The sequence below is a fragment of the Populus trichocarpa genome, chromosome 2, assembly GCF_000002775.5.
Source record: "Populus trichocarpa isolate Nisqually-1 chromosome 2, P.trichocarpa_v4.1, whole genome shotgun sequence".
NCBI lineage: Eukaryota > Viridiplantae > Streptophyta > Magnoliopsida > Malpighiales > Salicaceae > Populus > Populus trichocarpa.
The window spans coordinates 5,434,779-5,448,038 of NC_037286.2; the positions used below are offsets into that span (position 1 = coordinate 5,434,779).

Below are 13,260 nucleotides of genomic sequence, written 5' to 3' on the forward strand. Positions count from 1 at the left end.
TTCGTCAGGGACAGGGATAAAGCTCAGACAGTCTATCCATAGGTAAAATCTTTCCAACGTTTCTCGCCCTCTGGATTCCTTCAAAGCCTCTGGTTGTGTTAGTGTCATAAACATGGTGCTGGTGGAATCGGCGAGTGAACAGGTGATGTTTTGGACTTGGTTATGAGCCCATGACTGTGACTGGAACTCCACTTTTAGCTTAGTGCCATGAAGGTATGGGAAATTGAGGATGCAAATGAATGACGGTGATGAGAGAGGAGAAAGGGAATCTGAGGCCGTGACGGAAGGACATAACCGAGGCAATGCAACCATAATGGCACTGGAGAGGGATGACAGAGACTCTCAAGGACCCATCCCACATGAGCATTTTGTCATGAAGTTCCAAATGGATGGACCATACAAGCATTTTGTGAGTCACAAAGTCCCAGAAGAAAAGACTATCGATCTAATTAGCTTGGACTGGTTAGACAGCAGATACAAACACAAGCAAATCAGGGAACAAACAAGCATGTTAATCAAAATCTATTCTATTTAACCATTTTTAAGACACCAGGAGCAGTGGCTTTTTTTGTGCTCACCGTCTCACTTTATCAGAAAACGTTCAGTGTTACAGTAAAATCATCATCATCATCGTCAACCATTATAAAAAATTACAATCTTGATCCATTTAGATCAATCACCGACACCTTTGAGGTAAAAAGGAAAGAACCGTCCCAACAAGTTGGTGGCTACATTATGACCGCTAAAGGGAAGGAGGAGGACACACCACAAACAGCCTCTCATCCAAAACCCATCTGTCAGCAACCCAAAGAAGAACACAAACCTAACTGAACAAGAAATGTAAAAACCAAAAGGATGTATATACAAAAGAATTGCAGGGAGTGAACAAGTTCTACTTGCATTTCACCTGCCAGTAATGGTGTTGGTTAGTCTAAGCTTGATGAGCGGCTCCACCTGCCAAGTAATCCTCCAATGATATACTGTGCTCAATGCTGCTCAAGGAGAGCAAATCATCCTCAACATCAAGCAATGCAAGGTTAAGGTGGGACAGGAGATTAGAACGCGGACATGCTTCATCATCCAACACGTCAGATTCTTCTGCAGCGTTAACTTGCAACCTTGCCCACTTGGTCGCTTCCGCGTCACCTTGGAGGAGCTTCACAACCTTATTGAACCAAAAAAAATGAACAAATTATTTTCTTGAACAGGACACCAGGAAATGCAACAGGTAAACTGTTCATGTTTAACAAGTACACTTCAGAGTTAATGATGCTGTAATTGAGGTAATGCATCGTGAGTGGTGAGAGATAAGCAGGCATATCATGATGAACAAAGAGAATACAGAAATGCCTTACAAGGCTCATTTGAGGCCTAGCTCGGGGGGCACGTTTTACACACAGATTGGCAGCTAAAACCATCCTCTCCATCTGATCAAGATCATAGCTATCACCCAAGCTTGAGTCTAACAATTGGGAAACCTTTCCACCGTTTAGGATCGGTTTTGCCTGGACGAGCAAATGCATGTGATTTTCAGAGACAAAATCCAGATGTAAAAATCCAGTGCTAAGTTAATTCAACGAGTAGCAAAGGACATACCCACATAACTAGGCTCTCTTGGCCCTTTGGAAGATCATTGCTTATTGGCTTTTTCCCCGAAAGAAGCTCAAGGAGTACAACACCAAATGCATAAACATCAATCTTCTTGTTAACCTTGCCATACATGAAGTATTCAGGAGCCAAGTAACTGCAGCAATTATCTATTCTTAGTAACCAACTAGTGGAATAAATTATTATTTAGTCCATCAAAGTTAAAATCCACAAGACAATCAAAATCATAATATTAACTCTTTGAAATGAGAAGACAAGAAAGACAAAACTTAATAGTAACATCAAAGGTGTGGCAATAGAAATAACATACCCAAAAGTTCCAGCAACATCAGTGCAGATTATATGAGACGAAGAGGTTGGTGCCCATTTAGCAAGTCCAAAATCAGAGAGCTGAGAATACCAGGAAAGCTTCAGAACTTACAAACCCAGAGAGTAAACTATTGTAGGAGAAGATGAAGAGTTGAAAATGCATCGATCACCTGTGGCTCAAAATCATCAGATAATAGTATATTTGATGATTTAACATCTCTGTGGATCACAGGTTGAGCACTGCAGCTATGAAGATAATCCAAGGCCTCTGCGACTCCTAAAGCCACCTTATATCTTTCATTCCAACCAAATGTAAGTGGGTCCTTCTTATTACCTAAATAAATAAGCACGGGAAAGATTGAAAGATTTAAACAGTTTATTTAGAAACTAATTAAGGGATTGACTATTATTTGATCAAGAGAGAATTTTTAATCAATTACCATAAAGGTTGTCTTCAAGACTTCCTCTTGGTAGGAAATCGTAAACTAAGAGAAGATTTTTGTCCTCAAAACAGAACCCCAAGAGAGAAATGATGTTCTTATGATGCAAGGTAGTGATGATCTCAATTTCCAGAACAAACTCCTTCAACACATCTTCAGATGGCTTTAAGATTTTCACAGCAAGTTCCTTGCCATCAGAAAGGCAACCTTTATAAACCTGACTGCTGCCCCCTTTACCAATCAAATTTTCTGAAAGACAAAATAAAAGGATCGGATAAATCACATGATGGCGAAAAAGAAACTGAAGTTGCTTTGAATTTCTAATTGTACAAGGAAACAGACCAGCCAAGAAATTGGATGTAGCTGAGAGAAGTTCTTGGTACTGAAACAATCTGCAAGTTGCTGAGTATTTCTCATGAAGACCCTCCAATTCTTTTGGTGGACTTCTTGAATTGTGGTGAGGAGTATGCGGGGCTGTCGCTGTCTCCATTCCAACTGCAACAATTGCACCACTTTCTCCATCTAAATTGAATTTATCTTCACCCTTATCAGAACCATCCTGTTTATGATCGGAATTGACAGTGGATAATGAGAGTTGCTCCCACTGAACCACACAGACCTGCCTTACCAAGGATATGTTTGATTCTTTTTTATCTGGTAAAACTGCACGACAGAGCAGTGGCCAACCAGGTTTTAATTCAGGCACTTGTCTAATTAATGTGGAAACTGAACTCGTGGGTTCCTCTAGCCTTGGTACCGGAACTAGAGCTAAAGACTTGTCATCACCTCCATTATCACTGGAAGATGCTTCTGCAGATTCATTACTGGAATCATCAGCAAATATCGTAGCCGACCCACAAACTGAGCAATTCTCTTTCATGATACTTTCCAGACTATTCGAACGAGCTTTCATTAAGGCCTTCTCCAAAATCTGGTCACTATCCTGATCATCCTTAGAGCCCCCATTGGCACTACTTTCATTCAATTCTCTGGATTTCTTCTCAGAGGAAATCGTACGGTGAACGACACTAAGCAAACTCTTACTATGATCTTTTGTTCCTGTAACAATTACATAATTGTTTACTACTGCACCCAGAAAATTGAGGAAAAAACCATAAGAGAGAAATTAAAATGGGATAAAGCTCCAATAAACAATAAAAAGTTACCACTAGTATTTGGAGAGCGCTCCCTTTGAAAAACAACTTTCCCATTATTGACAGCAAGAACAGAACAATCCTTTGGTAGCTTTTTAGCACAATACTTGGCCACAGATGTTGATGACCAAATTGAAGGATGATTCTTGGCAGCTCCAACTATAACCTTCGTTGCTGCATAAGATTTTACTTCCCTGACTAAAATTTTTCGAGTTGAAGAACCTCTGCATATCTTGAGCTTGAGATCCACCTGCAACACTCATCCCATTAAAACCCCCCAAACTCTCCAATTTTTCTAACTTGTCAACGAACATTTACTCGAAAATTTTCATTTTCTCATCAACCAAACAGATGGCAATAAAATCACATCACTTTAAATAGCAAAAACACGCATGCCATATATATAGCAAATGAAAGAATACAAGTTTAAATTAATGTAATAAACCAGAAACCAACCTGTTTCAAGTTACAGAAACCTTCATAAACAGCAAGAACAGAGTCAAAGGCTTTAACAAGCGAGAGAAGCGAAGATTTCCCTTCACGGTCCACAATTTCTATTTCACCAAATCACCAAAATCAGACCACCAATACCAAAAACAATATCAGTTCAAGTTCAAAGTTTCACTTACCATTACTACCTAGAACATGAAGAGCAATAACAGTATCTCCAGGTTGAGCCACTTTGACTAAAGCCCAAGTCAACAACTCTCTACTCATTGAGTCAAGCTTGACTCCTACAATCACCGTACTGTCACCGGAGTCTGTCATTTCCTCTCCTTCACGGTGCAGCATTTTCTTCATGCTCTGCCTTTAAAATCCTAGTGATCAGAAAGATGTCGTTTTGGGGTTTCTATATTGTCTTTTTGCTGTCTAGAATAGAAGAGGATCATCCCGTGCTCATATAGCAATTAGAGTAGAGACTTGAAGAGAAAGATGTTGGTGTTTTTGGTTTTAACCGTCAGTTTGGTTGTCTGAACCAGACTCGAAAAGGGGAAGGAAGGGAATCTATCTTAGAGTACACCCAGGTGTATTTTAGTTATATGGATATGACATTAGGAGTGGTGGATTTTTTTATTTTTTGGGACAGTTTTGAAACAAATTATGTCTGAATGTGCTAACCACACACAGTGATTAAATGATAATTTGTCGTGTTGTTGCGATAAGTATTTGGATTAACCGGTATGTGACTGCTATTTTTGGCCCTTTTTTTATTTGTTTTTTGGTGGGATTGGGTCCCACTTCCCCTTGCAAAAGACATAGGACCTAAAGAACTGAGATACTCCTGTTGGCTAGATAACGAGATTACTAGGAGTTTTTTTTAATAAAGATGGAAGGGGGCTGCTGCGCTGCCTGGCGGGGCAGATGTGTACTTGCAACGTTTATTTAAATGATGATTATTTCCTTTTATTCTCATTTCCCTAATTGAAAATTTCTTAAATCAGCTTCCTTTTATCTATTATAGTGTTTGGCAGTTTTTTTAAAAAATATTTTTTTATTTTAAAATATATTAAAATATTTTTTTTATTTTTTAAAATTTATATATCAAAATGATCCAAAACTATTATAAAAATAATTAAAAATTAAAAAATTAAAAATATTTTTTGAATGAAAAAACAAACACTCCAAGGGGTGCTTCTACCCATGTTTCAATCAGAGTTTTTAAATAGTTCGAAGCATTTTTGTTTTGAATTAATTTTTTTAATATTTTTTAATTATTTTGATATGTTGTTATTAAAAATATATTTAAAAAACTATTATTTTATTTTATTTTTAAATAAAAAATATTTTAAAATATAATTATTATTACTGTCTCAAATATCCACTAAAATTACTTTTCATTTCTTATAACATCGAGGTTGAAGGTGTTAACTGAATTCTATTTCATGATGAGATACATGTATTGATGATTTTCATGATTTTTTTTTAATTATATTGTATATATTTTTATTTTTATTTTTATTTTTATTTTTATTTTTATAAAATCAGATAACTGTACTTAATTTTTGCAAAGTGACTGTCGGCTAGCCTTTTCTTTTTTGGTGCTATTATAGGCTTCTGCTAAAAGTTTATAGCATAATTCTTTCCTGCTAATAAACCAGAAGTGGTCATCATTGGGGCCTCCGGTGATCATTTGAAGGCTCCCTGTCCCTTAAATTCAAAGTACTCAATTAATTGTGCCTCGCAGACGGTCCTTGACCCCATTTTCAAATCGAACTATCAAGTAGAGACTGGGATCTTTCTTGACATCAAGACTTAAATAAATTATTATTTTTTTATTAATACAAATAATTAGATTAGTTTGTTCCCTGACAATCTTACATGTCCTGAAATTAATAACTATTTAAGTTTATAGTGATAATGAGAACTTGAATCCGTGACTATTGAGAAATAAACTCAAGATCTAACCAGTTAAATTACCTTTCAGGGTTTTAAATAAATTATGTTTGTTGAATATGATGTTGATTATAATAACTTATTTTTGTGTTTTAAAAATATTTGTTAAATAAATAATTTTTATTATTTTAAATAAATTTTTTTATGTGTTGGTATTAAAAATAAATTAAAAATATATATAATTTTAATATATTTTAAAATAAAAATTTACCAAAATCACATCAATATATTTTTAGGTCGTACTGGCAATAGAGTGCAATCAAATCCTAATCGTGCCTTGTTGATAATTCTTAATTGCTGTACCATCTCTTAAAACTCAATCATATTTGATATTGACTTGTGATTTAAAATACTGTTTTTTTTATAAATAATTCATAATAAAAATAAGTTAAAATAATTTTAAGTTAGAAGTATGTGTTAATAAAAATGGTTTAAAACAATTTTTTAAACAAAAAATAATAATATAAGTAAAAAGTTTAATTTTTTATCAAATAAATATTTTAAATCAATTTAATAAACTTTATTTAAGTTAAAAGTTATCTATAACCAAATATATTTAGAATTTCTTTATATATCAAAAGATTAAAAAATAATTTAAATTAATTTACAAAATCATACTAAATATAGCCATGAACATATACTATTATTTTTCCATGTTCTTAATACATGTTGAATTTTTTAACCCGGTTTTTCTTATTTCTTTTTCTCTCTTACCGTTACATGGAGATTATTCATTCATTTGGCCGGTGGCGGCCACAACCGACTGCGTGTTAATAGTCCCGTGACTGCGCACCTCTCTTCATGGCCACGCTCTCTGCGGCAAGGTAGAGTGAAAACCATAATCGCGTGGCTCCTCGTCAGATACCAATCACGTGGTATATATAAATGTTTTGAGCCCCACATCAACGCCTCTCTGATAACGTGGTCCAGAAGATGACAGCCACGTGCCAGCCATATCCTTAAAAAGCTCGAAGCAATTTTGAAAATAGGTGTCTTGTCCACCGGAGAATTATAAGTGTTTGGAAATGTGAAAGTTATTTTTTATTTGAGAATGTTTTCAAATAATATATTTTTTTATTTTAAAAAAATATATTTTTTATTTTAAAAAAATATTTTTGATATAGTACATTAAAATAATTTAAAAAATATATTTTTTATTTTAAAAAAATATTTTTGATATAGTACATTAAAATAATTTAAAAATATACAAAAATTAATTTAAAGTCAAAAAATATTTTAAAAATGCAAAAATATATCAACGAAAAAGGAGGATCAGTATCCATCCCATTAGAAACTAGTCGTTCCTTGTTGGCGAACCTTATTTATCACATTTTTTTATATTCTTTGTCACATTAATCTCCACCGTTCATTTGAAAACTCAAGCTATTTTGACAACAGACGGTCTGACATGTATCGAAAAGGCACCGAGTGGTGGCGGCTTGCCCCGCTGATGGTCCAGGTTGGATTTTAAATTATCATTGTTGAAAAAATAAGATGACTTGGTGATTCACTGTGACCAATGAGAGGAATCAATGTGGATTGCAACAACGATTCCTCTCTATTTTGATCCCTGTGATTTTTTCACATCGGTCCCGTGATTTTTTTTCTTTTTATTTGGTTTTATAATGTTGTATTGATTTTAAATTATTCTTGATAGTTACGCGGGAATCTTGTATTATTAAAAAAATATTTTATTGCTGATTAATATTTAGTTTGGTAAAATAAAATTTAATTATATTAATTTAAAATTTTTTGAGCTACGGTGATTGAATTTAAATCTATATCAAATGTTCAGTCATTTTTTATATAAAATTATAGAGTGATTTACACGGTTAGAGGAAGAGTTCGTGTTTTTTTTTTTTTCAACCATTCAACTTTTTTTTTAATTTGATCATTTTGCATTGTATTTGTTTAGGATTTGACTTGGTATTTTATTATGGTTGACTAATATAGGGTTTTTGCAGTGTCAATAGAAGATTATGACGCTCAGTTGATCTTTGATTTGACAAAATAAAATAAAAATATATTGATATATAATAATTAAAGCTTAAATGGATCAAAATTGAACATAAAATAAATACGATGGGCTATGATAGATGGACAAGACAACTTTATTGGTGCGTGCATTGCACATGCTAACTTGTAAAGGCAAGTCATCATATTCTAATGGCGTGCGTGACTTACTACGACGTCCAAACACAAGCTTGCTCGGTGGCGTGAAAATGGTTCGGCGAGGGTTGTTGAGTGGTGCGTCGCATGTATGAGTTAGTGGCGCGTGACAATCTATTTTTCATTTTTTTCTTATGCTCTCTCTTTTCCTTGTGATTTGCGTTGATTTCCCGTAAAAATTGAAGGTGTCATGTCATTTTGTTTGTGTTCCAAATTTGATCCTTATTCTTTTTATTGTAATTATTTGCTTCGTGTCCTTTTTTATTTTCCTTTTAATTTTATCATTCAACATTAAGTTGTTTTGAAACTAGGCTTCATGATTTTTTTTTCAACAAGGTTATCCTGGTTTCATAACCTGATTCACAAGTTTGAGGGGTTAACGCATATTGACATCAATATTTTTTAACGTCTTTTTTATTTTTAAATTTTATCCTTAAATATTAGATTTATTATAAATTAAGATTTACTATTCGAGATTCTTTTTCATTCAACATTAAGTTGCTTTTAGAACTGGGCTTTATATTTTTCTTATTTTGCCTTTCACTTGGTTATCCCATCCGCACGATTCAACTCAAGGAGTTTGGCGGACATGTATGGGTTTGCTGGTGTGTTTTTTTTTGTCTTGTTTGACATTTTTTTTTTCATTTCACCATTCTATAACTGGATTATTAGTGATTGTGCATCGTTATTTTTTTTATTTGCTTTATATGAGGTTATCTTGACCTCACGACATGAATCGCGAGCTTGACATTCTAATACGGTTGACTCAAGTTGCTTTTATTGTTTTTTTTTTTTTTTCATTCATGTTTTTAAGTGTTAGATTGTCTAGGAATTGAGCGTTGTATTTTTTTTTCTGGGCAATCATTATTTTCATGCATGTTATCATGATCCTTTAAAAAAAATTAAATCCATTTAATATCATTTTTTTTGTTTTATAATTAAATGAAACCAGTTTATTAAACACAATCAAGTTTATTACCTGAATAATGTATTTTTCATACCTTTATAAAACATGTTGTCAGGGCTTAAATATCATTTTTTTTGCATTAAAAAAAATTAGCCCAACCCATGGCATAACACGGGTTATATCTAGTGATGTATAAAATGGAAAGTTGAGTGTACCAAATAAAAATCATATTTGGTTACAGAAAGGAGACAAATTTCATTTTTATCTTGGTGTCAAAGATGTAAATATGTGAAATTTGTATACAGAGAATACAGGAACAAAAAAATTATGTTCACTTTCAAAAAATGGTTTTTTTTTCTTTCAATCTCAGTTTTTTTAATTATTCTAGCTATGTTTTTTTTTTATATAGAGAACTATGAAAATATATTTATTGGATACAATTTTTTTTAAATTTATTCGTGCGTGAATAATTAAATTCATGTAGTTAGAGCAACATGACATGATAAAAAATAAATTAAAGTGAAATACATTGACTATCGAGAATTACATTTACTTTAAGTTCGTAGTTGAGTTTTTGTGCTGTGATTACGAACTCAATCCCAAAGGAAATAATTAAAAAAAGCCAATTAGATTATATTCACTCAAGCTGTGATTTTCTTTTTAATTATAAATAGAGAAAAGTTACTCTTCTTAATAATAATAATAATAGTAAAATAATTAAGTGTATGTTCGGAAGTGTGGTTGCGGTTGCTTTTTAAAATATTTTTCGTACCGAAATATATCAAAATAATTTTTTTTATTTTTAAAAAATTAATTTTGATATCAGCATATCAAAACAATTCAATATATATATATATATATATATAAAAGTTAATTTTAAAATAAAAAATTATTTTTTTATAAAATATATATTGCATTACTTCACTATGCACGACGGAACATAAGTTAGACATGGAACGTGCAAAAAGAAAAGGATTAAAAAATAAAGTTTTTACTTTAAACGAAATTGATTCGAGTTAGGAGCTAGTGATAGGAACAAGGAGCTAAATAAACAATCCATAGGATCAGTCCAAAACAGAAGCAACAGCAAAACGCACCAAAGAGATTGACTAGAAGCGTGGCACATTGGTGAGAGATACGTGTGAAGGATGGGTCCCAGTGAGGTTAGGTGTAGGTCCACATCTTCCCCAAATTGCGAGTTGCAACTATATATTCAGTGCTAATTGATTATACTTAACAGGCTATTAAATATTGGTCTGCAACGCGATGCGTCACATATCTGCCTGTTTGTTAAAGTGTTTTTTTTATTTTAAATTATATTAAAATAATATATTTTATTTTTAGAAATTTATTTTTAATATTAATAAACCAGACAAGAAAAAAATACAAGAATTGTTTTTTAAATAAATTAATTTTATTTTTAAAAATACAATTAAATTGCAATACTGGACACCACCATAACACATGTAAGTGGATGCAACTGTGTAGTTTCACGTGCCAAATAAGTGCTAAAACCCTATTTTAAAAGTAGATCAACTGACCAATGATGTAAGAGGTAATCATGGCTGGATGAACTATCCCATTTATATTAGTATTAGGTGAAAAGATTTTTCAAATTTTTCAAAAAATTAATAATTTGGCCAAATTATCTTTCGGGCGTAATCGGGATCTTCATTACTTAAATTTTATATATATATATATATATATATATATATATATATATATATATATATATATATTAAAAAAATAAATTTGTGGATCTTTCTTAAATTAAATGGTTTGTAATTATTTTTACCAAATCTTGACACGTAAAAGCTTTCCCTTTGACCCAATCTTGGATAGTAAATTACAAGCGTATTATAAAATGTTTGGAAACGTAGTATGCACCGTATTTTTTTTAAAAATTTTTGGTTAAAAATTAATTTTTTATGTGTTTTACATCGTTTTGATGCGCTGATCTCAAAAATAATTTTATAAAAATAAAAAAAATATTATTTTAATACATTTCAACACAAAAAACACTTTAAAAAACAACCGCAATTACACTCCTAAACAGTCACCAGTCTTCCTCGTGAGAAAATTAACGGGCAGCGAAGAAAACCCATGTTTTCGAACCACCCTATTTCGCCTGAATTGTTTGAAGAAATCTCGTAAATTGGGGCTTTATCTTGTTAGATAAAGCCCCAGTATATCATTAATTAATTTCAGGAGATAATATTCCTTGCCAAGGGATTAGGTATGTATGTTTTCCGCAGGCGATACTGCTCGCCAAAATTGTGGGTCTTGTAGCCAAGGAGGTGCCTCTTGTCTTCTAGCTTGTGGATGATTTTTTTGTTCTTTTTTTTTTTAATGTCTACGTGGTATTCTCAAATCAGATTGTACCCACAGAATTTATATACATTAGTTTTAAAAGCAAATTAAAAATTCATAAAATTCTTATTAACTGCTTATTAATCTCCATAACCCAAGATCAGTATAGAACTTTAAAAAATATAAGAAACCACGCACTTTGAACCATCAAACGAGATAATCCTTCAAGAAAACATTAAAACAAATACTTGGACACATTTTCTATCTACAAGTCAATGCGGAAAGGTTGGACCGTGCCTTGAAGCAAGGCCCTAGCTATAAAAAAATGGGCTGAAAGCAACTCCCAACGAACTTCCTGCCATTAATAAGAGAAGAGACAACTGGGTCGCGCATGGCGCCTCTGCATAGGACAGGAAAGGCAAGAGGTTGAAACCCTAGACTATGATTTGTTTTAGCAGTTAGGCATAAAGATACTTGCTTTGAGTTCTGTGTTCCTAGCTAACCATTGCCGTTAAAATGGGATTTGGATGTCCAAAACGACACATTAACCAGAAGAAAATCAGACGCAGGCGGCGGCAATGGCGAACAGAATTAGAAAAATACCCCTCTTTCCCGCCTTAGTTTTACCAACAAACTTGTCGATTGTCATGTGACAACTGACAGAAAAGGAAACGTAACCTGTCAGTTGGCGGGCTTATATGCTGCTAGGTAATCTGTACAGGAGTTAGCTTTTTTTTAATGTAACAGGAATAAAACTGAGCATAGCATAAAACTCCAAGGAATCAGAAATACAAGCCATCAAACAATAAGCTTGCCAAATTGTTTAAAATTACAGGTATAGCCCGTAAATTACCAATCCTTCCCAGTAACAAAAGCACTTGTCGTGACCAAACCACTGACTTTATGGTCGATTTAATTTATTTTTTAAAAATATTTTTTTATAGTTTTGAAAATTAATTAAAAAATAATATGCATCATATTGCTAAACACATCTTAAATGACACGTGTTCCCGTACGTGATAGCCGGCATTAAGAAATGAGAACCGCTGATCCTTTGAACCTCCCCAATGCACCAGTCCCACTGGCAAGGCATTTAAAAATCACACGAACTCGATCAATTAACAGGGCACCACCGCATGAAATTGTAAAAAATCTCCTTAGAATAAAACTACATAAGAATAGCCCCGCCAACTGAAGCATGTTAATTTCTTATTCAAGGGAGATGGTCAATTTAATATTCAAATATTTAGATGTTCAGGTCCGAGGTGATTGCGACTACATTCTGGTTAGTTGCGGGTCACCAACAGAAGTTTTTAATTCTGGACACTGGAAGTAGGGATATCATTCTCCCATAATATTATATTATGTTTAGGAATGTTATAGTAATTATTTTTAAAGTATTTTTTATATTAAAATATATTAAAATAATATATTTTTTAAATTTTTTAAAAATTAAAAAAATTAATTTTAAGGTTTTCAAAAATTAAAAATTAAAATAATATATTATGCCTTTCATTTTAAGGTTTTTTTGGGAAGAAATTTGTCCCGTCGTCGCTGGGTGAGTATAAGCACCCTAATATATAATTGCGGCGGTGTCGTCCTACCAATTATTTTTAAAATATATTTTATTTAATATATATTAAATTAATATTTTTTTATTTTTTAAAATTTATTTTTAATATCAACATATTAAAATAATTTTTAAAAATTAATTTAAAATAAAAAATCAATTTGTTTCTTCCAAAGACACTTTTGAACCGACTACGAAATTAAAATCATAATAATATAAGGGTGGCGGGCCTATCTTTGTCCTGGGCTAAAGTTCTAGGCTGGTTCTCATGGGCCTAAAGTCTGTTCCAGATTGGCGACTCGTTACGAAATCCAAAAAAACACTAGCATGACAGCACAAACTCCAAAGCGTGGATGACCGTGTTTTCTTTTTATCGTCTATGCACTCTTCTCCTCCTAC

At 32.6% G+C, this 13,260-nt stretch overlaps 1 protein-coding gene across 2 annotated transcripts; it reads right to left on the bottom strand.

Annotated features, from left to right (window-relative positions):
* Positions 1-511: 511 nt before the first annotated feature.
* On the bottom strand, positions 512-4,565 carry LOC7467859 (probable receptor-like serine/threonine-protein kinase At5g57670). Of its 2 annotated transcripts, none has more exons than XM_024594420.2 (10): positions 4,141-4,565; positions 3,968-4,065; positions 3,524-3,761; positions 2,700-3,443; positions 2,358-2,606; positions 2,088-2,251; positions 1,919-1,998; positions 1,597-1,744; positions 1,356-1,505; positions 512-1,165 (listed from the first exon to the last, which is right to left on the bottom strand). In XM_024594420.2, exons 1-10 carry the CDS (start codon positions 4,310-4,312, stop codon positions 932-934), a joined length of 2,277 nt encoding a protein of 758 aa, XP_024450188.1. In that variant the 5' UTR covers positions 4,313-4,565; the 3' UTR covers positions 512-931. The 2 variants fall into 2 exon arrangements, with proteins under 2 accessions (XP_024450188.1, XP_002302218.2); XM_002302182.4 differs by having other exon boundaries at positions 2,700-3,416; positions 4,141-4,562.
* Positions 4,566-13,260: the final 8,695 nt, after the last annotated feature.

Excerpts from the sequence above, each read along its gene's own strand:
- LOC7467859 (XM_024594420.2), bottom strand. The coding sequence starts at position 4,312 with ATGAAGAAAATGCTGCACCGTGAAGGAGAGGAAATGACAGACTCCGGT. Across the intron at positions 3,762-3,967 it reads GTTTCTGTAACTTGAAACAG|GTGGATCTCAAGCTCAAGAT; the intron begins GTTGGTTTCTGG and ends TGAGTGTTGCAG. Across the intron at positions 1,999-2,087 it reads CTGATGATTTTGAGCCACAG|CTCTCTGATTTTGGACTTGC; the intron begins GTGATCGATGCA and ends TGGTATTCTCAG.